General features: G+C 35.0%; 1 protein-coding gene across 5 annotated transcripts in view; it reads right to left on the reverse strand.

The window, feature by feature from the left end:
• LOC138694493 (endoplasmic reticulum metallopeptidase 1-like) overlaps positions 1-26,227 on the reverse strand; it is a 145,811-nt gene that overhangs the window by 76,529 nt on the left and 43,055 nt on the right. For all 5 annotated transcript variants that reach the window (XR_011330956.1, XM_069818261.1, XM_069818263.1 and 2 more), the window contains exons 4-7: positions 12,949-13,076; positions 7,868-7,999; positions 7,272-7,392; positions 6,896-7,195 (exon numbers count right to left, since the gene is read on the reverse strand). Coding sequence is in view for 4 of the 5 variants with exons in the window: in XM_069818261.1 (XP_069674362.1) it covers positions 6,896-7,195; positions 7,272-7,392; positions 7,868-7,999; positions 12,949-13,076 (681 nt within the window). In the remaining variant the exon portion in view is untranslated. The remainder of the gene's footprint in view (positions 1-6,895; positions 7,196-7,271; positions 7,393-7,867; positions 8,000-12,948; positions 13,077-26,227) is intronic.

Genomic DNA, 26,227 nt, shown 5'->3' on the forward strand with positions numbered 1-26,227 from the left:
TTTGTATAAAAGTTACAATATTAAGTCAACTGATTGTATCTGTAGAGAAAGAAATAAGAACTGTGAGAGACTCTGACTCAGACTGTTAAAAGTTATATTTAAAGATCTTAATTTTTAACATTTATCGTATGTCTGTGTTCAAATTGTTACACAAGAATTTTTATGCTAAGATACATTACAAGTCAATTCTAAAAATCTCTGCAAAATATTAACTGTATATCGAGAGTAATTTTAATAAATGTATTCAAATGTCACAGAAAGGGACATTGCTGTCACAGAACTAACGAATGTGTCACAAAACTGACAGAAGACAACAAATTTGAAATGTTTGGCTGTTTTTTTTTTTTTATTTGTCACAAGATCTAGTTAACTGCATTTAACACCACGTTTGATCAATATTTTAATATTTATAGTACATCCTTTTACTGTTCTTTCCCTCTGTATTAGCTGTCTAACATGTTTAAAATATTAAAACACTTCCTCCATCACTCGATAGGAAATAATTTGTTTTTCAGAACATCTTTTTGTACATGTAATATATCCATTATCATTAACAGAAAATCGAACACAAAACATTTTATCCACTTCATTTTCAATACCACTAACAAAAGGAAATTGGCATTTTAAAATGCCCTAAAACATATACTGTACTTTCACGTCAGTGGCATCTCACTATTACTAAAAAAAGAACTAAACAGCATGTACTATCTTGCCTTCTTTCAATCATATCAACAGTGTTCAGGTAAAAGGGCTTATCCCACAAAAGGAAAATTTTTCAGAAACAGCTATAATTAAATTTTAATACATTATTATTAGTTACTTTATATGAAGGAATGTAAACATAATCAATAACATATCTTCACATTTTGTAATTAAATTTTAACTAATTCCACTAATTACAGCAAAAAAGTCGCATTAAAAAAATAAGGGTTAAGCCCTTTCATCTAAACACCATCGTTATAATGCTTAACAGTTAAGATTTGGTATGAGAAGTGCAGGTGGCCAGTGATACAAGTCACGTGATTACAAGGCAGACTCATTGTTGTGAATAAGTAGTTCAAAAACAAAGTAGGAAATTATTTAAGTACATTACAAATATATAAATATCATATTCAAATATTTTATTCAAACACTTATTTCCATTGTTGTACGTTTTTACATAATTTATTATATCCTTGCTTACTTTCTGTTCATGGACTCGCATCGTTAAATGGACACAACAGAATGCAAAAAAGACTACAAAAATTACCCGAGTTTCAAGTCAGCTCATGAAATCATAAAGCAAAACAAGATACAGAAAAGCAACTTCAAAAAGTGATACAAATATAGGTGCTGTGAGACATCTGGGTAGATACGGGACAAAGGTTTTAAAATCGATACTATTCCGCCAAAATTGGGATATCTGGGATTCCTACAGGACACATAACTTGGCTTATTTCTGTTATAGGTCCAGTGATGACACGCCCAAATGTTAACCACTGCTGAACGAATCACGGTGGTGGAATGATTTTTAAGTGCAAAAGATATGCTGAGCTCCAGCATGGCTCTCTTATGTGCTGCTTTGGCTCATTCAAATTAGGCATCGTGATTTTGTAAATGGTGTTCTTGATAGAGCCCTGCAAAAAAATAGAGGGGAGTCAGATTGGGGGGGGAGGGGGCTGGGAAGCCCACACGCCATTTGAACCTCTTCCGATCCACTGGCCAGGAAATATCTCGTCTAGGTAGTCTAGCACAATGTGTGAACAGAAGAAGGTGCCCCATCTTGCTGAAAGACCAATGAGTCGAGGATACCATTTTCCTGCAACTGTGGCTCCAGGAAAAACTGCAGTATATCCAGGTAGATTCCTCCAGTCATCGACTTTTCAGCAAACATGAAAGAGCTATAAATCCTATCCTTCCTGAGAACAAGCTAGGCATTGACCGAGGCTGCTCATTAGCTCTGCTACAGGCTCTGTATGCCCAAATTTGTTCACTAACTGCTGAACAGCAAGTCTCGTAGGTGCTTGATTGTGGTACATTCTCTGAAATATCCTCCCTCTGGAACTCAACATAGCTTTCACTACCTAAACAGCATTCCACCACTATAATCTGTTCAGGAATCGTTAACATTTGGACGTGTCTCCACTGAATCTACAACAGAAAAGAGCCAGTTATACTTTCCATTGAAATGTATAGTGACTTTACAGGCACTCCGTACATAAATTAGAATATAATCTATTCTAATCTGTTGGCAACTTCTCTTCTTCCCATATTTTACGAATAAGTTTATGAATAACGTGAGTGAGTTTCCTATTTCTGATGATATGGAATCGTTTGCAGATAATTTTATAATTTTTAACCTTTTTATGCTAGAACATCTTCCAAAGGATCACATTTTATATTGCTTTGTCCATTATTTCACAATTACAGAGAGTTACTCAGCTCACTTTTGAAAAAGGAATATTGATAAAAAAGCAAATAAAGATAATGTTGTCAGTTCATTATAAAGAACTTCATGGTGAAAGCTTGTCAATTTAAAATTTTACATACAGCTTTGTATGAAGCTTTATTATAATCATTAAAAGGTTTTTTACTGTATTTAAGTACAGTAGTGGCAAAAAAAAAAAAAAAAAACCGGACCGACTCTTGTAGCTGATTTCAGAGTCTTGTTCATCCAGAGCACGATACACTGGTAACTAAGACTTTCGTGGTTCTAATCCTGCCTGGGAAGGAAACTTTTTTTTTTGTTCCTTATTCAAATTTATTCCCAATACTTTTCGATTGCAGTGATATTTTACTACTTAATTAACTTATTATTCTCAGAACTTGAATTTTACCAGCAATCGAAAAGTATTGAGAATAAATTTGAATAAGGAACAAAAAAAAAAAGTTTCCTTCCCAGGCAGAATTCGAACCACGAAAGTCTTAGTTACCAGTCTATCGTGCTCTGGAGTGAATAAGGCTTTGAAATCAGCTACAAGGATCGGTCCAGTTTTTTTGCCACTACTGTACATAATTAAATTTCAATGTATAAATTTAGATCGTTAGAGCTGATAGCCTACATTTATCATCAGCCAGTACATCTCACTTGATATGTCAGAGGAAGAACAAATTGTTGCATACATGTGTTACTAGTCAGCAATGTAGGCAATGGAGGGGAAAAGAAACTGGTCACTCTACTTCATTATCTCCTTAGTTACGGTACCTCATGACTGTCACTTATGAGGTTACAACCAGTCTTTGCTAAACATGAACAGTGTACAGCAAGTCATATTGTATACATATAGAATGAAAGAGGGATAACTGCATTAATTTTAAGAACAGAATCTTTAGGTTGTAAGTAACCAAAAAGTAAAAAAGTTATTTTGCTACTTTAATAATGGTTTAGTATATATATATATATATATATATATATATATAAAGTGTGTCTGAAGTTTGAATCCCATTTATGGTAAAACTATTGGGTAGGGGAGAAGCAGGCAATGGTGGTCACCTAAGCAAAATGTGACTGTATCAGACAACTAATAATCCAACTTGAATTTTAGTGAAGGCATTAGAACTGTTGAACTATCCACTTTCAACTGCATCTATTTACAGTTTATAAACAGTTGCTAATTTTTATATAAATTCCTTAATTAAAGACCACTGCAATGACCGGCATTCCCAGCACATGAAGGTAATAACGATCATGAAATTTACAATTGAATTTAAAGGGAACAACCTATTATATGATTTATTTAATATTTTCTTCGTTACAATGTGTGTACCAATCAATGGAATTACACAAAAACGATGTTATAATGAATATTTAAATTTAAAATCTTATGTTTATATCTGTCTTTCTTCAAAACAGTTAGAAATTATATTTTAAAAAACGAAATAACTGCATACAGTATTTTATTAGCTACAGATCCGCCTAAGGAAGTTACATGAAACACAGTCTTATATTTTTTCAGTTACAGATATAGTTAAAAGTTTTTCTTAGGTCTCTGAACGGAATTTAATCAGTCATGTTAAGACAGTAGTCACATTCATACCCCTTGGTACTATCACAACCACTACACTCTGCAGGTACCCACTTTCAGCAGCTTGATACCATAATCATTGCACAGAGAGCACTTCTTTCTGTCACTCCTAGTTCATCATCACTGTTATCACACATGACTAGATCATTATCCTCTGATGAAGGTTCAAACAACTTCTTTGGGAGTTTTTCTTTGCATCAGATCTCTTCGCAGCAGACCTTTTAGGATCGTATTTCTTTTCTACTTTCTGCAACAGATTCTTCTGTTTTTTTAGCCTCAAACGTTTTCTTCATAGGTGTAGAAGTGAGTACTTCAGAGTGCTGCTTTTTTGTTCCTCCTGATCTTCTACTGTTTGTTGTAATAGGTCCAGCTGATACCGCTTTCAAAATTTCGGAAATACTGATTTGTATGTAACTGCGTTTTTTCTTTTCTCCTGGTGTTTCACTGACAGCTATAGAAACGGTTGACTGCAACATTGCACTCAGGTGGAGCAGAAACAGGATCAGATGAGCAGGTATTTGACTGATTAGAGAGATTACTCTGTGATGTGGCTGGGTGAAGATCAGGGTTATAATAAGCAGAATCTGGAGACAAATTGGGAATTAAAGCGAAAATTCCTGTTGCTTCAAAATCTGACAAAAAACATTTGCTATGTTTGCAACTCTGGCAAGATCATCAGGTCTGATACACGTTTACTTGTTCATTTTCATATAGATGTCACACTCCTTATTAAATGCCGCCTTGAGAGCTCCAAAGAATGTCACATCAAGTGATTGGGTTCTCTGAGAAGTGTGAGGTGGCAATGAAACCATAACAGTACTTTTTACCTTGTAGAATTCATATACCTCTAAGGTGCAATGTTAGTAATGGTTGTCAAGGATCAGAAGGTTAGGGTATTTTGGAGTAGGACGGGAGTGGTGAGCAAAATGTTCCAACCACTTCAAGAAAATTGAATGGACCATTCATTTTTGGAACAGCTGTACAGTGCATCAGGAGGTCCGTCTTTTTCAATAGTCGGACACATTCCTTTCCGAGCAAATATAAACATCGGTCAAATATAGTTCCCAGCAACACTCATGGCACACATCACAATGGCGTTTGTGCCACGATCTGCACTTGTAGATGCTCCTACTCGTTTTTGGCCCTTGGGTGCCAAAATAGTTTCAGGTTCCATTCCCTCTTTCGTCTACATTGTAGACATGTGATGGCGAGAATCCATATTTTAGAAAAACATCCTCAAGCTTAGTGTAAAATTTCGAACTTCTTCCTTATTGAAACCTTTAATGCGGTTAATACTTACTGCCTCTGATTTTCTCAAAGACAAAGAAAGGTTTCGCTTCAGGAAACCTTCAAGCCAATAACGTCCTGCCATTTTTGTTTCTTTGGAGAATGTATGTTCATGTTCTATTTTATTTGCTTAGCAAACTCAAAGGCTGCACGCTTTACATCGTTTGGCGTAAGACCATAGAAGGAATTTGCCAAAACTTTTAACTTGTTGCACATCTCTGCTTCTTGGTCAGGAGTAAAAATTCACTTTTTTTCCTAATTTAGGATCATTATAGTTCTGTTTACTTATCCTCTCCTAAAGTGTGCTGAAGGAGATTCCAGTAGACTTCGACACTGACCTGATGGACTTTCCAGCCTGCATAGCTCTTAGGGCTTTCTGAAGATCTTCTGCTGTCAAGCTGCCTCTGTTTGTCTTACGCCTGTATTTGCTAACCATCTCAAGGAAATGCAAAAATAAACAAATAGACGACTAGATACACAGATATATAATCAATTAATTAACTAATGAATAAATAATTAATAAAAATAAATAAGTAATATTAAACGCATGAACTATTAAGAATGAAACTATATCACTTGACATAATGCATTAGCTACATTTCGAAATGTTATATTCACACGAAGGTAATGCTGGTATAGCAAGGGTAATGGCGGTCAGTTGACCAGTACTGCCTTCATTGCAGACAGTTTGTAAAAATGCAACCATAAATTAATGAATGTAGGTACCAATATCAAACTGCTACTCATTGACTAGCAACATGTATGGGTATATTCCTAGTGTGAAAGTATTAAATAAAACAGGATTAATTACTTACAGCAGCAACCTGTAGTTCCTTTTGATTTACAAGAATATCAATGAAAACATACAAGCACTCCTCGTAACAGCTAGGCTTCAACTACTACAAAAAGAGTGTTGCACATAGTTAATGTCATCCTTCCAAAAGTGCAGCACCAGTCGGAAGACAAAATCAAATTATTGTTTTGGAGATAAAGAGGTTACCGGCATTCCCAACTGACCGGGCTTACCTGCAGCTCCCCTAATGAGATGTATGAGTAGTAAAATATCAACATGAAGAACAAGTCGAAAAAAATATTTCTCTGTCATTTCTTCGAAAAACACTTCATTTGTGTAATAACATACAAAATTAACTGATTAAAAACGCATTTACAGTGTGACGGAACCTTCAGGGAAATCTGGCATTGCTGCACTTAAGGGTTGCTCAGCAAGTGTACACTGTTTATCTGCGTTCTCATGTTGTATCTCAGCAGTAGCAAGTCTCATGTCAGTTTGTTCGTAGAATTCTACAGGTGAAGTCAATTAAGAACAATGCCAAAATTTACTAATGGTGAGTATGTAGATATGATTTAATTTATGAGGAATCATGCATTCAGCTGTTGCAATGTATTCACTTCCAATCTCTCAATAGAAACTCGATATTTTCCATAATTGTTATAGACAGAGAAACGGTTATTCAAACTTAACTATTAGTTTTATTGACATCTATTATTAGTTCAAATTAATGCAGTTATACTTCTTGTAGGTTACATCAAACATCTATTGAAAATTATAAATAAATGTTAACTTCAAACACAACATAACTTACCTCGCATGGATTTCATGTTTTTGAAGAGACTATAAACTGACAATATCACAGCACACATATTTATAAGGAAGCCAATTCCTTCTGGCCATCGGATGACAAAGGCACCCAGAAAATCAAAGAATACCAAATTGCCAGCAGCATACTTTTCAGTATTAGCCATCTTCTCACTGTTCACAAGACCCAAAACGAGAGCCAAAATGTTGTCACCGGTTCTTTGCAATGTTCCAAGAGGAACTTGCTTTACATTGTCAAACTTCGTGTGATAGACATAACCATTCTTTGACCAAGCAAAATCAAGTCCTGAAACAAGTGGAGCAATCAGAACAACCTGATGTAACGCAAAACACTCTCAAAATTTTAATAAAACCATAAATACCTGAAACATGTCCAAAATCTCGAAATATTCTGAAATCTGTGTCACCAGGAATAACTCCACTCTGAAAGATTTCTTGAGCCAGGGAAGAGGCATATGGATATGGAACAGACTCCGAATATATCTGCATTTACAAAACACATTGTACATTTTTAAAGAACTAAGAAAGATAAAACTCGCATCATTAATCTTTCTTACATTCGTTTTTACAAGGAGCATTCTCAAAAGTAAAGTCTAAGATTTTATTTTAACATTTGTTATTTGGACAATAAGTGTACGATACATTTCTTGGAACAAAGTGAGGAAGCTAAAGAAGCTGAAATTACTTCATCCTTAGTTGCATCACATTTAATCATCAACAAATGAAAAATGTTCTCAGATTTTATGTCAGTGCAATCTAATGCCAGTCTATAAATCATGGAGGCAATTGTAAAATTTGGGACAACAACTACAGCTATTGTAACATCAGACTGGTACCTTTTTATAAACTACAAGACTGCAGTAGTGAAACAAGCTAATTTTATGCTTCATATTTATTTATTCCCAATCTTTTGCATCAACAAGAACACTCAATATGTTTGAAAAACAGCAGCACTCACCTGCATAATCCAAGGATGATTGGGACCAGCTTGAAACAAAATTTCTCTTCCTCCTGCTCCACATGCTTCTAGATTTATGAATGCCCTTACTTCTTTCGCCCATTTGTGTTGCGTGATGAAGCCATGTGATGCCTAAATCAACAAAATAAACCACACCGGTCATAACAGAACAACAAAAATGTACCTCTATGTAAAACTTAATTGGCCTGTGATACAACAAGCTGCTGTGTCTGTGACTCGCTAGTCTTCCATCCTGGCAGTCAGAGTTCGATCCTCGTTCAGGTCGTGATGGAACTTGTGGTGGACAAAACAGATGTTGCAGGGATTTTTCTCGGTTTACTCCCATTTCTTTCTTTCATTTCAGCAACGCTCTTCATCTCCCCCTCATTTCATCTATCATCTACAATAGTTAAAAATAAGCTGGTGTTTTTGATGCTGATATAGGAAGGGCTCTGGGTTCCTGGCCCTGGGGCTTATCTGGTACTCATCCAAGGATGAAACCTGGCTCTATCAGGGCTGAATCAGAAGTCCACCTGTCAGCATCAGATTCACAAATGCCACTCAGGCCACTTGTCACACTTCGACAGTCATCAGGTCATCACATAATCACATACATGAATCAAAGCAAACCTAAATGCAACAATCCATCGCAGGATCTAGTCCTAAAAAAAAAAAAAAAAAAAAAAAAAAACTTGATGGAAATATAACCATGTACTTTTCGAAATCTAAATGCAATCCACTCACGATTATCTAGAGCAATGCCAAGACAAGGTGGAAGTAAACAACTCTCTACTAGCGAAATTTCAGAGTTGTAACAATTGGATAGTTTGGAATCAGACTGATTGCTACAACCTGTGGCAATTGAAATGAAAATGGTGCATGCTATTATTTTCATCTTCTCTTCATTTCACATCTCATTTATAATTTTTGTAATTTTGGTACGAGCGCAACCATACATTTTAGCAATTTCAGTGTCAGAAAATATTTTCCTGAACAGTAAAACCACATGGTCGGCACAGCTTAGGGCTATATTGTATCCAATAATAAATGTAACAGAGAGCTTCAGCAAGATTAAATAAAGATTAAAAAAGTAAAGCAGAACGACATGCAATATGTTTGTTTTAATATAGTATTATTATTTTTAGTGTTATCTAAGTGCTCGACTGGAGTACACTCTATATAAACTGTTTCTGCATTGCTAGCATAATCTCATCAAGTGCAGGTCAATGAAGATGACAACAATAGGCAATAAGAGAAAAATTTCAGCATCAGCATTTGAAAGTAATAACAAGTCTTTATATATTTCTCCAGATCCTTTTGAACAATTATCAAACTTATCAGAAGATGATGACACAGAAATTGTGGATCATAACAGTTCTAATCAAAAATCAATTAAAAAACCCTCCTCCTATATAAGTATCAAACACAAATTTAATGAATCCTTCATAACTAAAGCACAGAAAATATTAGTAGGCCTACTTTTAAACACATTACTCTGGATAATCAGACAACAAAATGTTCTTTTAAATCTGCTGAAAGCTACACAAATGCTATAAAATATTATGAAACACACAAAGCTGAATTCTATACATTTCAACTGAAGAATGAATGCAGTTTTCGAGTGGTGATTAGAGGCCTGAGCATATTTCATGTGACAACAACGTAATTACGAATGATTTGCGTGAACCGAGGATTTGAACCTCTGCAGATGGTTCCAATATATCATCTTGTTACTAAGATACCCTCACCTTTATTTTTCCTAATCCTTAAACCTAATGTGAACAATAAAAAGATATATGATTTAAATACGTTGTATTATACTGTGATAGAAGTGGGATATCCTAAACCTAAGAGACAGATTATTCAATGTATGAACTGCCAGGAATATGACCATAGTAAAAAAACTACTGTTACAAAAGAGTCCGATGTCTTAAATGTGATGGAATTCATCCCACTTCAAACTTTAAAAACCTTGTAAGTTCATAACTAGGAAATGGATTTCTAGTTCCATATCTATTTTGTTTACTACGTCCTAGACTATATTATTAAGATATCCCTCCTAGACTATGTTATTAAGATATCTCTACCTTTCATGTACACAGTATCTAAATTCTATAGGACTTGAAATGCCTAAATGAACCATAAACTCCTAAAAATACCTAAAACTTATGTTTGTGCCTGAAAAGAGCCTTTTTAGTACTTTGTGTATATTTAAAATAAAAATGCCAGTACTAAAAAAAAGCCAAGGTAACTACAAAAAATGCTATTCAAAAAAAGAAGAATCTTACAGACAAACACTGGTCTGGCAAGTTCGTCTCATATCGGTCTTAGAAGAGGGCAGAAGAAGATTTTACCTAATTTCCTGAAACTGAAGTTCATTTGGAAAAGTTCATCTAGCATAAAAGAGATGGTAGGCTGTTCATGTTAGGTGAGAGCTTACAAATTAGTTTTCTTGTCAATGCACCCATTATGCAGAATGAAACTGACCAATCAGCAATATGTCTCTTACACTGATATAATTTGAGTTTCAGTTCAGTAGCACTCATTGTCAGCACTAGTTCTTTGCACTTATATTCCACCTAAAATGAAATGTTTATTAAAATTTAAATCATTAATTGTTAATTTTATATAAACACCTTAAAGTCCTAAATTGGATTTCATAAAACCCTAAGTGTCTCTTTTTTAGCACCTAGAAATCCATTCCCCATTCTTAACACACCATCATGTTGTGTAAATTGTAAAGAACAGCACACAACTAGTTATAGAGGCTATACTGAACATTTTTCTGGGATTATCTGAAGATGTCTTTTGTGTGTAATCTAGAAAACGAAAGTTTATCTTCTTATTGGGTGCATAGTAAGTGATTTCATTTATGTAGGTCTTTTAATTGATAGTTGAAGAGATAACTCATTAAAAGAAGGAACTGTTGCAATATACGTTAACAAATAATGGAAAACATGTTTCATCTTCATGACAATTTTATTGGCAGAATCACAGTAAGGCCTAATTTTAATCATCTTATGGCCATGCACAAACATTCTCTACAGGAGCTCACATTTCATGTTCCCCTTTCGAGAGGAGTGTCCACAAAATACGAGGGGCTTCCAATAAATAAGTTTCCCTAATTTTTTTCTCTGAAAACAAGTTGTGTGCGTAAATTTTGCTGGTTGGGGAATTTTATTGGGATGTATTGGCAGTGCTCAGGTGGGTTACGATCATGCCTCCATTTTCCCACCAGTACTCAGTCAACTAGTATGAAGTTGCTACTACGAAACATGTTCTATTGTGAGGTGCGTGCTGTCGTATTTTTTTTTTTCAGCAAAAGAAAAAAAAAAAACCACACACAAAACAAAACTGATGTCAATATCAATCATAAATTACCCTCTGTCTATGGAGAAGGCTGTATGAGCATTTATTTGTTCGACATTGGCGTGCACAATTCATGGAAGGCCGTGAAGATGTCCATGATGAACAACACAGTGGAAGACCCAGCACAGAGACTCGCAATGATGTGATTGTTGCAGTTTGCAATAATGTGGAGCAAGATCGATGTGTTACCATTGACAAAATAATGCAACTGCCTCCTGGGATTGAAATTGGATGCTCATCCATTGGAAACAATCTGACAGACCGTCTTTATTACCACAAAACCAGTCCAATGTCGTGGACTAATAGTTGGCATGCCTGACCATGAAACAAGTGGGCCCGAGTTCAAATCCTGCTTGGGACAAGTTACCTGGTTGAGGTTTTTTCGGAATTTTCCTCATCCCATTAAAAGCAAATGCTGGGTAACTTTCGGTGCTGGGTCCTAGACTTATTTTGCTCGCATTATCACCATGTCATTCAGATGGTAGGTAACCATAGCAGTTGATAAAGCATCGTAAAATAACCAACTTTAAAAAAAAAACCACAAAGTCTGTACAAGGTGGGTGCTATGCATGCTGAATGACGTTCACAAACAACAAAGGATGAATTTGGTCCGAAATTTTCTGGAGAGAGAGAGAGGGGGGGGGAGAGAGAGAGGGAGAGAGAGAGGGAGAGAGGGAGGGAGAGAGAGGGAAATAGAGAGGGAGGGAGAGAGAGGGAGAGGGAGAGAGGGGGAGGGGAGAGGGAGGGGGAAGAGGGGGAGGGAGGGAGAGAGTGAGGGGAGGGGAGGGGAGGAGGAGAGAGAGAGATCTTTAAACGAATTGTTATTGGCAATGAAAGCTGGATCCATCATTCGACTTCCGAGAGAAATTGTCAGAAGGCAGCTGGTGTAAGTGCTCCGAAATAGGTAAATGTTATGCAATTTGCAAGGAAAATTATGGCGACAGGCTTTTTCTTCTTCTTTTTTTTTTTTTAACACCAATGAATGCTGAGATATACTGTGTTGTCTCGAGAAACCTTTGAACTGGCATCAAAAGAAAATGTCCTGGTTGTCTCACAATGTTCTGATGCTACATGACAATGCACACTTCATTCTGCTCAAAGGACCCACAACGAGCTCACAGAATTAAAATGGGAACTTTTCTCGCATCCTCTTTACATCCAAAGCTTGTCACTAGTGACTTTTATCTGATCTCCCAATTCAAGGAGGACCTTGGAGGCAAGACGTTTCAAAATGATGAAGTGAAATCTGCAGTGAACACTTGGCTATGACAACTGGACATGGCATGGTACAGCAGTGGTTTGCAAAAAATTGTGTCACGCAACCAAAGATATTTGCGGAAGAATGATGACTATGTGGAGAAGTAACAGGAGACTTGTAATATGTAAATAAGTGTCTGTTAAGTTAATGAATAGTGTTTAATATTAAAAAAAGTAGCGAAATATTTACTGGATGCCACTCGTAAATATGCCAGTAAAGAGTAAAAAACAAACTAATAAAGTGTGATTGTTTGTTGCCTCGTGTACGTCTTGTACGATATGTAAGGGAACAGCCATAAAAAATCGTACTTCATCTAATGCTATGTAGACAACTCCTCCCTAGACTGTTCCAAAGTGAAACCATAGCATTAATAAAATTAAACACCTGCTTTTCCTCAGCTCAGAAGCAATTCCACTATAAAACAAGCTACTTCTAATGTCATCAATATCTGCACCTGCATCAGATTCTCCTCTGCACCATTGAACAGTAGAATTAAGTTGTGTTTCAGTGGCTTATCCATCTGAGTGATTATCTCAAGAATCTCCAACATTATTGCACAACTTGCTCCATCATCACTACCACCTGCAAAATAAAAAGTGCAACTGAATATTGCACAAACTTCTCATTACAAATCACATACACCAACTACTATAATTTATGTAAAGCTGTATCAACTAGTCAGGGACAATTTCGTTCTAAAACAATAGTGAACGGCTTCTGCAATTAAAATAAGTGATAAGATTCTTAAGAGAGTAGAATATTCAACTACAAGTTCGATAAATTTAAATTATATACTGCTCAAAAAAATTAGCAGAACAAGATTTTAATTGTGTACTATATTAAATAATAAAGAGTATCCTTCATACAACATGAATTTCAAACCCTCTACTTGAAAAAAAAAATCATGATCATTTACAAAAAAACAAGTTAACAATGATAATGAGCATTGACACTGCATAAAACAGAGTGAGAAATCCCTTCCTTCAACTTAATAATCGAGATATTCAAGGTCTCTACAAGGAGCTTAGTACCTTGTAAACCTTTCACGAGCATGAATGATACGTCGTCATCTAGGTACAATACATACTTCACACCAGCCCCCAAATTTCGTGTTGATAGGTACATCTTTTTAGTATAGCCCATAGGCATTCAATCAGATTTAAGTCTGGGCTCATTGTTGGCCAATTCATTAGCGAAACTCCTTGTTTATTGAGGAGGGCTCTAGTGTTGCCATGCATCAACAAAAATTCTGCACCCAAACATTCCACTGCAGGCATATGTCATTCCAATATGTTTTCAACATAACCAACTGCATTTAACCACACTGAGACAATTGCAAAGACTGTTTTGCACTCTATGTTGATACTGCCTCAGACCCTGATGGGACAAAACCAAATTTGTCAACTTCCTGTATGTTAGGTGCGAAATCATGTGAAATGACTACATTCGACCTACAAATTGGGAAAATGTGTAACATGTTTGTGTAAGATTGTCAGATGGAGTTACTAAAATTGATTGTATGGGCAACACCATCACTAGTTATTGCAATAGAGTACTGTATATGTATGCTTATCACAAGCAAAAAGACAATTTTCAATAAAAGTAAAAATGGTGAACCAATCAAAACATGCCAAAAAAGAAAGTGTGAGAATACAGACAACGCAAAAAGGAACAACAAACAATATTATGGGAAATAGTAGTTATGATGAATAATGCATCTACATCAACTGTATATGTGCGAACAACAAACGTGATCACTGTTGAAGAAAGACAATGTTACAAAGAACTCTTCAGTTATTTTAATAAACATCAAGTTTGGTTACATTTGTAATTTATGTGGATAGGCTGTGGTATGAACAAGATCTAAAACCTGTGAATTTAAATACATACCAAGGGATTTCACACATTTCCTGCGGTAAAGTTGAAAAATATATCAATACTTACTTACTGACTTTTAAGAAACCCGGAGGTTCATTATTGCCCTCACATAAGCCCCCCCATTGGTCCCTATCCTCAGCAAGATTAATTCAGTCTCTATCATCATATCCCACCTCCCTCAAATCCATTTCAATATTATCTTTCCATCTATGTCTCAGCCTCCCCAAACGTCTTTTTCCCTCCGGCCTCCCAACTAACACTCTATATCCATTTCTGGATTCGTCCATATGTGCTACATGCCCTGCCCATCTCAAACGTCTGGATTTAATTTTCCTATTATGTCAGGTGAAGAATACAATGCGTGCAGTTCTCCATTCTCCTTTAATTTCATCCTTCTTAGCCCCAAACATTTTCCTGAGCACCTTATTCTCTAACACCCTTAACCTATGTTCCTCTCTCAAAGTGAGAGTCCAAGTTTCACAACCATAAAGAACAACTGGTAATATAACTGTTTTATAAATTTTTACTTTCAGATTTTTTGACAGCAGACTGGATAATAAAAGCTTCTCAACAAAATAATAACAGGCATTTCCCATATTTATTCTGTGTTTAATTTCCTCCCGAGTATCATTTATATTTGTTACTGTTGCTCCCAGGTATTTGAATTTTTCCACCTCTTCAAAGGATAAATTTCTAATTTTTATATTTCCATTTCATACAATATTCTGGTCACGAGACATAATCATATACTTTGTCTTTTCGGGATTTACTTTCAAACCTATCTCTTTACTTGTTTCAAGTAAAATTCCCGTATTTTCCCTAATCGTTTGTGGATTTTCTCCTAACATATTCACATCATCCACATAGACAAGCAGCTGATGTAACTCGTTCAATTCCAAACCCTCTCTGTTATCCTGGACTTCCCTAATGGTATACTCTAGAGCAAAGTTAAAAAGTAAAGGTGATAGTGCAGCTCCTTGGTTTAGCCCACAGTGAATTGGAAACATATCTGACAAAAACTGACCTATACAGACTCTGCTGTATGTTTCACTGAGACACATTTTAATTAATCGAACTAGTTTCTTGGGAATACCAAATTCAATAAGAATATCATATAAAACTTCTCTCTTAACCGAGTCATATGCCTTTTTGAAATTTACGAATAACTGATGCACTATACCCTATACTCCCATTTAAAAAATGTATATCAACAACAACAATAACAACAACAACAACAACAACAACAACAATAATAATAATAATAATAATAATAATAATAATAATAATAATAATAATAATTTATCAAAATCTGTAGCAGCAGTGGGAGCATTTGTGGTGGACAGGCTCAACTTCGACCCTGGCCAAAATTCCACCTCTTCCTCTTTTCTTCTTCCTGATCTCTCTCCTCTTCTCCATTGTAGTAGGCTAGCCAGAGGCTCATATCAATGCGTATTATATGATGATCTAGATGCTCAGTCACCCATCCATGTTTTCAACAGACTTTCTGCATTACATCTTATAAAAGATATCAGATCTTCCTATCTTTATCAATCTGTCATTAATTCAAAAGACTATTTGATTCACCATTTCCTCTCTTTTTTGCACATTTCATAACACCCCACATGCACCATTCTTACTTCCTAATTGTGATTTTGTCAAGCTTTGCTTTGTCAACTTGCTTTCAATGTTCTCATTTCCTAAGTTAATAATACTTGTTTTTTATTACTGTTTTCTTTTTTAGTTTCAAGGACTATACAGGGTGTATCTAAATTGGTGCCAAATATTTCGGGGACGTGTTCCTAACACCAAAACATTAAAAAAAATTCATATGAACATTGGTCTCAAAATAATTTATTTCAGAGTTACAAGACAAAATTTAATGTTACAAAAATTGCTCGAAGTGGCTTCCTCCTGCTTCGATGTATCCCCTAAACCTGCATTACATGCTCTGGCATACTCTGTTGAAAATTCCTGGAGTGTTTCGTATTTCGTGAAATCCAGTTTGCATACGCTCTCAGAATATCAACATTAAGTACAGAATCGCATAAACCATTGGATTCAAATCAGGCGATCGAGCAGGCCATGCAATGAATCCCCTTCGACCAATACATTTTTGGGGAAATCGATCATTAAAAAATTACGAACTATCAGACTGAAATGAGCTGGAGCAGCATCATGTTAAAACACATTTGTTGGATGACGTCCAGAAGCACATCATCAATTAAATTATGCAAATAATTTCGTTCTGTTAACTCACAGAATACATTTTCTTCTTATTTCTTTGTTCTACAAAATACAAACAAAAAAAAAATCATCAATCAGTGGTTAATGAAGGGACAAATCCTTTAATAACTCCCTTATGAATGGTTTTCAGACCCATGTTCTTATTAACTTTTAAAATTGTTTTTATGTTAGGAACACGTCTCCGAAATATTTGACATCAATTTAGATACACCCTGTGTTTCATGTCGACCGTAATAATTGTTTTGTAAATTCTTAATACATACGCATGCAGAGGTGTATACATGCATGCATGCACTTCAGATATGCTTTTTCCATTCAATACCAAGACAGCCTAAATTACTTTGCATTAAATTACAATATGTTACAATTTCCCGAATATAGACAGCAGGTCAAGGAACATAAATGTATCTTATCACAAAAATAATTTACTTAATTATCTCTTTTAAAGGCACATAAAGCTGCTACAAAGTCCACCAGCTTTCACAGTAGTGTGATAAGCACTCCTGATTAGCAAACAAATTGAAATTTGATTGTCAATTTATTTGCTCAAGATGCTGAAAAAAAAAAAAGTGCTGTTTCATGGCTACATAACCTCTGCATTCCATAAAACTGGGCCAAGAACCATGTCTCACAGATATACAGCGAGTCTCTAAAGCCAAGCAGTGACTAATGAACGTGCACTGCATCGGCCAAAGTAGGTGATCTTCTGGTTAAATCAGACCTATAGTCACAACAAGGAAAAAAATAACTTATCTTATTTACTGGTTTTCATTCATAAGATGTTTAAAATGACCTATATAGTGTGCAATGCAATTGCAACCTCCAAAACAAATTTCTATTCACATGTCAAAGAAGATCAACTGTAATACATACAGTGGAACCTCGATTTTGGGTTTCTCGATTTAAGATTTACCCACATTTTGCGTTCTTATTTTGCGGTCCTGGCAGAAGTCCCATATATGCAGCGCTATTTTACTCCGATTTAATGTTTCTCGATTTAGTGTTTTACCGCATTTAAGAAACAAATTTATTGTCCCAACAAAACAAATTAGCTTCGATTGTGCGTTTTTTCAGTCCAAAATGCGTATTTCCTTGTCCAAGGTCGTTTCAGTAACAGTTCCTATCCCTCTTCTTATCTACCATGCGTACCCAGGTGAGATACCTGACGCAACACAGTGCCAGAAACCACATGTTAATCATGTGGTGAGGTGCATGAGAATTAATTCACAACAAAGCATCGCATTAAGACTGAAAGTGGACAATTTTAAGGCTTCTAATGGATGGCTTCATTGCTTTAAGCAGCATATTACATACAAAAATGTGTGTGATGAAAGTGCAACTGTTCCAGACGGGTCAGTGGATCGTCGGAAAGATGATGTGCTTCCACGTCTCATTGAAGGCTATAATGCCAAAGATATCTTTAATACCGATGAGATGGGGGTCTTCTACTCCCTGATGAGAGCCTCCACATAAAAGGAGAGACCTGCCACGGTAGGAAGAAAAGTAAGGAGAGGCTCACTGTTCTCTGTACAAATGCAGATGATTCCGAGAAGTTGAAATCCACACAATGTCATGCAATTAGTTACAAGAACAACAGGACTGCCTGGATGACAATAGACATTTTTAGCAGCTATCTGAGACAGCTGGACGTGAAAATGGGGGCTGCTAACAGGAAGATAATTCTTTTAGCGGGTAAGTGTCTGGCACATCCCCCAGATACGTCATTCTTGAAGAATGTGAAGGTTGCTTTCTTCCCACCTAACTGCATAGCTGTCTCCAACCCCTGGATTTGGGTGTAATTCATGCCCTCAAGGGGAAGTATAGACGTTCACTGGTACAGAAACAGATTGCTGCGGTGAACAGACAAACTGGAGATTCTATTTTCAAAATCTCCATCCTCACTGCCAGCATATGGTCTGCAGTGCATGAGAGGAAGTGTCAGCAGCCACCATCACCAACTGCTTCAGAAAAGCAGGCTTTACAAAGGCTGTTAGTGGTGACATCATGGAGAATGAAGAAGACTGCATCGATGAACAGTAGCACGACTGGAAGCTGTATGAAGATACATGTGTAGCTTCAATATTGATGAATCCAGGTGAAACCAGGTGAAAAGGGAGTTACTCTTCCTTCATCAAAGATGTCCAACAAAACAGACATCCATTCCTGATTTCTTCAAGAAGTGGCAGATAAACTTGATGCAACCAACCAGTATACTTAATGTTGTGAAGCTCTTTAAAGCATTTATGTTCTTTTAGTTGAGATTAGACCATAAAAATTATTTTTTAAATATGTTGGATTTCTTCTTCAATTTTGGCAAAACCCCTATTTTGGGTTTTTCTCGATTCTGGGTATAATTTATCCGGTCCCCTGAAAAACCCTGAATCCAGGTTTCACCGCAGTTATAATTTCTATTCTAAGGTTTCCTTGAAGATCAAGTAATGCATAAGTTACACTTTAAATTTAATATATCTCCAAAGAAAATAATTGCAGAAAATGTTACTCATAATTTTCTCCCCAAGACTCTCTTCACTTCTCGTAAGGACCTACCCATGGTCTGAGCAGATGCTGAATCTGCTGAAACGAGGTGGATTGTTTTCTTCCTCTGTCAATTGCAGAATGAAACCACGTAATAAAATTTGATTTATATAGACGCCACCAGTAACAGTGAGCTTTGTTTCAAGAATTACTGATTCGATTAAGTAAAATATCATCTCTCTGCGTCATACATGAAGACTAAAAAATTGGTGCCTACCAGCTCCTGGGGTTGTGCATATTTACTTGTTATAACATATGCCATAGGATTAGAATAACAGTATATTATGTACAGAGTGGGCGAAAAGTCCGTATACCTCTATCATCAATATAGATTTACAATGATTTGACATGCCTGTTATGGATCCAAAACATCCACATGTACTTCTCCATGATCTTTGCACAGATGGACTCATCTCCAGATTGGGTTGCTCATTTTTCTTGGCATTTGTGGCATCACAGTGAGCTATCAGATTTAAATTTAAAACAGTGTGAAAAAAGCATGCAACTTGCTTCTCCACCATTTTCCAAAGAGAGGAGGTAAAAGGAAAGTTACTTTTTTCTGATGAATGCAGTATTTGTCGAAGTTATAAAGATCTGAATTTTTTTTTTTTTTTTGTCCAAGGAGAATTCACATTTCTAGCAAGAAATTGAACAAAATCCACCTCACATTATGATTTGAGTGGAGGTGACAGATCAACTGTCTGCACCATATTTTTTTCAATGGCTGGATCCGAAAATCTTCCTTCACTTTTGACATGATCATCACGAAGCCTAAATCTCGTCATACCAGACAATGTCTTTGATGTATCATACAGCAGGATGTCTACAAAAGGTGCCATGTTTCAAATGCCGAGTCTGTGAGCAATATTTTCAAGACTGCACGCCACAAATGCTATGCAAAATGAGCAAATAGGCCTGGAGATGCATCCATCTGTGCAGAGACCATGGAAGAGTACATGTGGATATTTTGGATGCATAACAAACATATCAAGTCATTTTAAATCTATATAAATGACAGGAGTATACCTACTTTTCGTTCACTCTGTAGAAATGATGGAATTATGTTATAGGAAATGGAAGAAAACAAAGAAAACCTGTCAACGCAGTGTATCTACCATGTGTTTTACTTGGCAACTCCTTTGAACTTGAGTTTCCAACAAGAAAAAACCAATATTTTAAAGAGAGACAATGTAGAAATGTTCAAAATTATATAAGGTACTTCAAGTTGTCCTATTCATAGTGAAGGGAAGAATGTCTTTATTGGGGAATTATTTTCCAAGGGAAATCAGTCTTTTTGCAAAAATTTGATAAAATTTGTACTTTATTAAGAGCAATAATGCCATATCAGAAGAGACTGGTTGGCTAAAACATATTAACCAGAAGTGCAACACCCCTAAATTCAACAGTAATACCGTAGAATAAAAGAAAATGTCACCAAGATAGCTTTATTACCCTCATAGATTTTACCCAAGTTGCAAAAATTCTTTTCTTTATCACATTACTACTGACATTCGTGTTCATAATTTATTTTCTTTAACTCTAATTCAAAAGACATATATCAATTAAATTGTAAGACTTTCTTATCCTCCATTACACAAATTTTTAATTTCAACATTTCACTTCATGAATGTATTGGGTTAAATAATGGCAAGCAATTAAATTTCCAAAATTCATGCGAAATAGTTACTGCTGTTTTTTAATTGCTTCTAATATTAGTTTCATATTTAAGAAAATTATTTAAAAACGTAATAAGTTAATAAAATATTGATCTGTTTTTGATGTAAGAGAAAACACCACCATTAGTCTCCTTTCTTTCTGTAAATGTTTTAATACCAAATGCCAACATCAAAGAAGTAGCTACTGAGTCATTCAAACTATCACTTTACATCTTACGATATCATCTTTATTCAGGTCCTAAGCTAACTTTCTAGTACAACTTTCTTTAGATTTTTACCACATTAATTTTTATATTAATTGCCATATATTGTCATTCTAATTCCCGATTTTTTTTTTCATATTGTAAATCGATTGTAATCTTATTTTTATAATTCTCACGAGTTGAGGAAGACTTTAAACAAATAAACAAACAAACAAATGATTTTAGAAAATGCATAAAAATAAATGAATAAATGAATTAATAAAAAAAAAAGTAAAACAGTAAATAAATATATAAATAAATTAAGACGTTTTTCTATAATAAGATTCTAAGTGCACTGTGAAATACTGTACGCAAAAATGTTATGAAAGTAAATTAAACAAAGGAAAGTTGTACACCAAATTCTCTATTAGGGACATTCGCCCATACACAAGATAGTTTTAACAAATAAGTTGTCGCAAATGAAATGGAGTTATGCCCATTAGGAAAAAAAAACTCAGAATGCTACTGGAGACTTGCCTGGCTTTTCAATTATTTGAAGTTAGGAACGAATTATGAGTCACAACCTCATGCAAAACAGTCAGATATAGGAACAACAGGCCTACTATACTTGGCTGTCACAAAACTGCATGTTGAAATTGTGCTTCCCAGAGATGGAGGAGAGGGAGAACACAAATGCTTTGCAAGATCTTGATATGGTTGCATGGTTTTAAGATTATGTTTGCATAATATTGCAACAAACGAGAAGTTAAGAGAAAACTGAAATCCCATTTCTAACAATGTTTTTCACAGAATGATGAGAGAAAAATAAATCTAAAGACCTAACGAATAAGTTATGTTAGAACACTAAGAAATAATACATAAACACCAAACTTAAATCAGAACAAAATCTGAGATTTAATAAAAAATAACACAAATACAACCGCAAAAAATGAATGACAAAAGATTCCCTACTAACAAAACATTTAACACACTGTCACAAGATAGAGAGCTTGAGAAGACATGTGTAAGCGTGTGCACTCTGCTGTTTCTTCTTTATTTCCTCTTAATTTAGTATCTCAGAATACTTCATTACATAAATGTAATAATATTGCATGCTACGTATAATTTATATTTTGTAACAATATCTAACTTCATCAAAATTAATAGTCCTTACAAGGTCAAAAACTGTCAAGACATATTTGTTGTCAAGCTTCATTTGTGACTGGCAAAATACCCCCACTATGTATTATGTCACTCTGCAGTATCTTTCTCTGTTTCTTTAGTAGGTCTAGTTGATATTAATAAATCAAGTTATGATTGATGTTCCACATTCGCTCACACAATAGGTTTTCAATTATTCCCATTTGATGAAAATATGTTGTCTATCTATGATCAGTCACAAAGGTCGAAAGCTCTGTTCATATTACAATGTCCGACCAGAGTTTCTGATAGAAAAATAATATGCACATATTTCCTTTTTTTTTTTTTTTTTTACTGATGTTGCCATTTGTTTAAGTATTTCACCTTTGCCTTAGTAGTTATCTTGTTTTCAGATATTTTCAGTACACAATTTCCCACCTTTATCTATAACTGCTTTCTTGGCAAGTACTTCAACCACTTCATTTTCTTACACAGAAATGTGAAGGTACACCATAACTTGTAAATGTTGATGACATTAAATAAGTATATGAAATATATGAATACAGTAATTTATAGTTCGGTATTTTATTTTCATTCTTATGTTTTCTATTATTTCACTATGTTTAAACAACATTTGCTTCGTAGTCTAGTGTTATTCGGGATTTCGTGCAAACTGACACTTTTCTTTCTTTGTGTACGAAAATTACTTCAATACATCTTAAAAATGTTAAATTGGATATATTTTAGTGTCTTGTAGATCTTAAATATTCATGCTGTCTGCAAGCACAACATATTGTTGGGTTGGACATATTGATTGATTTCTTTATAGCTTTGTATAATTCACTGATCATTATTTCTATAGGCATCCAACAAGGAAAACTCGGTGTGCAGAAACCAGCGGGAGTGAATGTCTCGTGCAGAAGATAACATATGCTCCCATTTCCAGCATGCTCTCAAACCTACTGCAGGGGAGTAAGAGGGGTATAGCATGCACGCCGCGAGGAGTCCGAGCTGAGTTTTGTTTGTAGGATACCTAAGTTATAGCACTTGAACTCTTACGATTGTACATACATGCTTCATAAACAGTAACAGTTTATGAAGTTTATCATGAAGGGGCTTAGTTATGAAAAATCAAACTTCAAATAAAAATCTTGCTCATTTAAATTCACACTCCATTCATATTTCTCGAATGGACTCATACATACTTCCAAAGAAACCATAAATCTATGAATTAACACTCCATTTCCATCACAAGTGAAGTCTTCGAGATTTCATTGAGATGTGAACCTTTAATATTAGCACTGTCTGCCATAGCAATGTCATATTTGAGCATAATTTCAAAACTGGTGGACTAAACTGAATTTGTTACTTTTACTTGCTTCATCTTTTCTTGCTGTGAAGTCTGATGGATTCAAGTCGTCATATTTGTAAACCGTGGAAAAAAGTACTTAAAAGTGGTTGTGTGTAATGTAGGCCCTAATTAAAACTTGTCCGGTTTACGAGTAACCTAATTCAGTTTTTCGTCATTCCTGTAAGGAAAAATTTTTTTTTCTTCGACGTAATATCATTTGAAGTGATGCTCATTTAATAGAATCTCTCCAGTACATGACAAAAGAAAGTATCAACGAAGTTATTTTCACAGAGATGACAGTGTGATATCTTTAAATATTTTAAATGTTCTTCATTCTTTATACTCTTTGATACTCAAAGACATTTATGGTCTCTTCCCACATTGTTAGTCGGCAGTATATTACTGATACTATTGTTCCTTTGCAAATCACCTTTAGTTCATGTTGCTCTACTTTCCAATATAATCTTGTTGATAGGTTCTTAGGCATTAACATAACATTTGAACACACGTCAGTTTTTGGGGGAAAAAAAGATGCATTATTTTCGATGACAATCTGCCATCTTTCTCCCAGTTGTTCAAATTGGCAGTGATGTTATTCTTTGGATTTTGGCAAAAAAAAAAAAAAGTAAGCAGAAGGTGTAATGTCTGGGCTATAATTTATATTTTAAGTCTATCTTTCCATAATTCCAAATAATAAATATAATTTCATCTACCAAAATTCAATACTCAAGCAATAGCTATTAATAACATAAATCCTATAGCCTAAATATTTAATCAAATAAATGAATGAAATGCAATTTTGAACAACCACATTCAGTCTATAAGCAATGCAATACACAAAGAGTGACCTTGGCTTCATAGCTTGTAATCTACTCCGTAATCTATTAGTTCCCCCTGCTCCTCTCCCTCCCATACTGATATGTCGTCATATTATAACACTGTAATATTATATCATGAGAGAGCCATTTGTACCAAGTGCAGCTTAGGAAAATTTTGTGTATTTATTATCTTAGGACCTCAGTAATAGGAGTTGATTTAAATTTAACTCTTCATGAATGTGAACTTTAACAACTGAGCCTTGTGTAGCTATGCACATTAGTAACATAGAAATAGCTGTCGAAGTGCATTTTGTGTGCTTTCACTGCAATTGTTATTTCTGATATACCTGTTCCATCCTGAACAGGCTACATGCATTGTGTAAATTACTCGATTCATGTCTTTTTTAACTTCTCCAAAGAATTTTTCAAATCAATGAACCGTTGATCTACAAAAGCAGACACGTCAGGCTTTTCTGTACCTAAGTACAAGTGAATCCTATTTCTCTTATCTTTTGTTTTCATATTCAATCCATGAGTAATATTTTACCCATTCCGAATGACAAATCCTAATACTGGTATCTGAAGTTTTGAATGAGTAAGCATTGGTGTAAGCCTATATATTTTTTAAAATTATCTTTGCTTGTTCAGAAAGTAACATTATTAGTGTCTAGCGGGTTAAAGGTTGAAGACGACAAGGCAATTTCCAATGTTCCTTCACATTCCAGGTTGACAACATCTACGACATTCTTTTTAATTCTAGTTGCAAATCTACCAAACCTATATCACATTTTAATCACATTCGAAGACGTACTTTATCATCTTCTTCTTCCTATTTTATTCAAGTATTAGGCCCTATGACCTATTACAATTTGGCAGTTGATTTTTCAACCCATCATTTCATTGGACGACCTAAAGATATCTTCTTGTTTGGATGACAGTGAAACATGGCTTTTGAGATTTGTATATGATGCATTACAGGTTCTAATTATAATTAGCCTACGTCCTCATTACGTTTATGCTGTGTATGTCATAAATTTAATTTCACTTGACATTATTGTGCTTTCGTTTTCCTTTCTTAATATTCATGCTGCACTATTGTAACAAAATATGGGTCTTGCCAAGGTCTTGTATAGGGGAATTCTAGTATGTCTTTTACTAAGGAAGGTTTCATAATATAGTTAATTATTCCCATTGTTTTGGTGTACTTAAAAGTTTTCTTTGGAATGACTACCTCATTAAAAAAGGATAATGTGTATCCAAGATATGTAATAAATTTACTCTTTCGAATATTTTTTAATCCAAACATATTTTGCTGTCTACATCTGTGGAGTAACGGTTAGCACGTCTAGCCACGAAACCAGGTGGCCCGGGTTCGATTCCCGGTCGGGAAAGTTACCTGGTTGAGGTTTTTTCCGAGGTTTTCCCTCAACCCAATATGAGCAAATGCTGGGTAACTTTCGGTGTTGAACCCCAGACTCATTTCACTGGCATTATCACCTTCATCTTATTCAGACGCTAAATAACCTAAGATGTTGATAAAGTGTTGTAAAATAACCTACTAAAAAAAAACATATTTTGCTGTGCACAGAGTATTTTCCACAGAAGGCCAAAATGTTTATTATTTTCTTTATTGATTTTTATTTTTCATATTATATTTTATCACATCATTTGTATTTTAAATATGGAAAAACAGACTTACTAAATGACTGGAATAAAAGGTAACAATGGAATACCACTTTTGAATTTGAAGGCAATAAACAGCTCAACAAAACCAACCAAAAATGCGGAGAGTACGAATTTAAGTTAAATCTTATGTTTATTGTCAACATCTGTGGAAGCAAGTCACTATGTTATGCAAAAGTGATGAGAATTAACTCTACCAGATGCCGGCATCTTCTGTCAAACAGTT

This window comes from Periplaneta americana, chromosome 2, assembly GCF_040183065.1.
Source record: "Periplaneta americana isolate PAMFEO1 chromosome 2, P.americana_PAMFEO1_priV1, whole genome shotgun sequence".
Taxonomy (NCBI): domain Eukaryota; kingdom Metazoa; phylum Arthropoda; class Insecta; order Blattodea; family Blattidae; genus Periplaneta; species Periplaneta americana.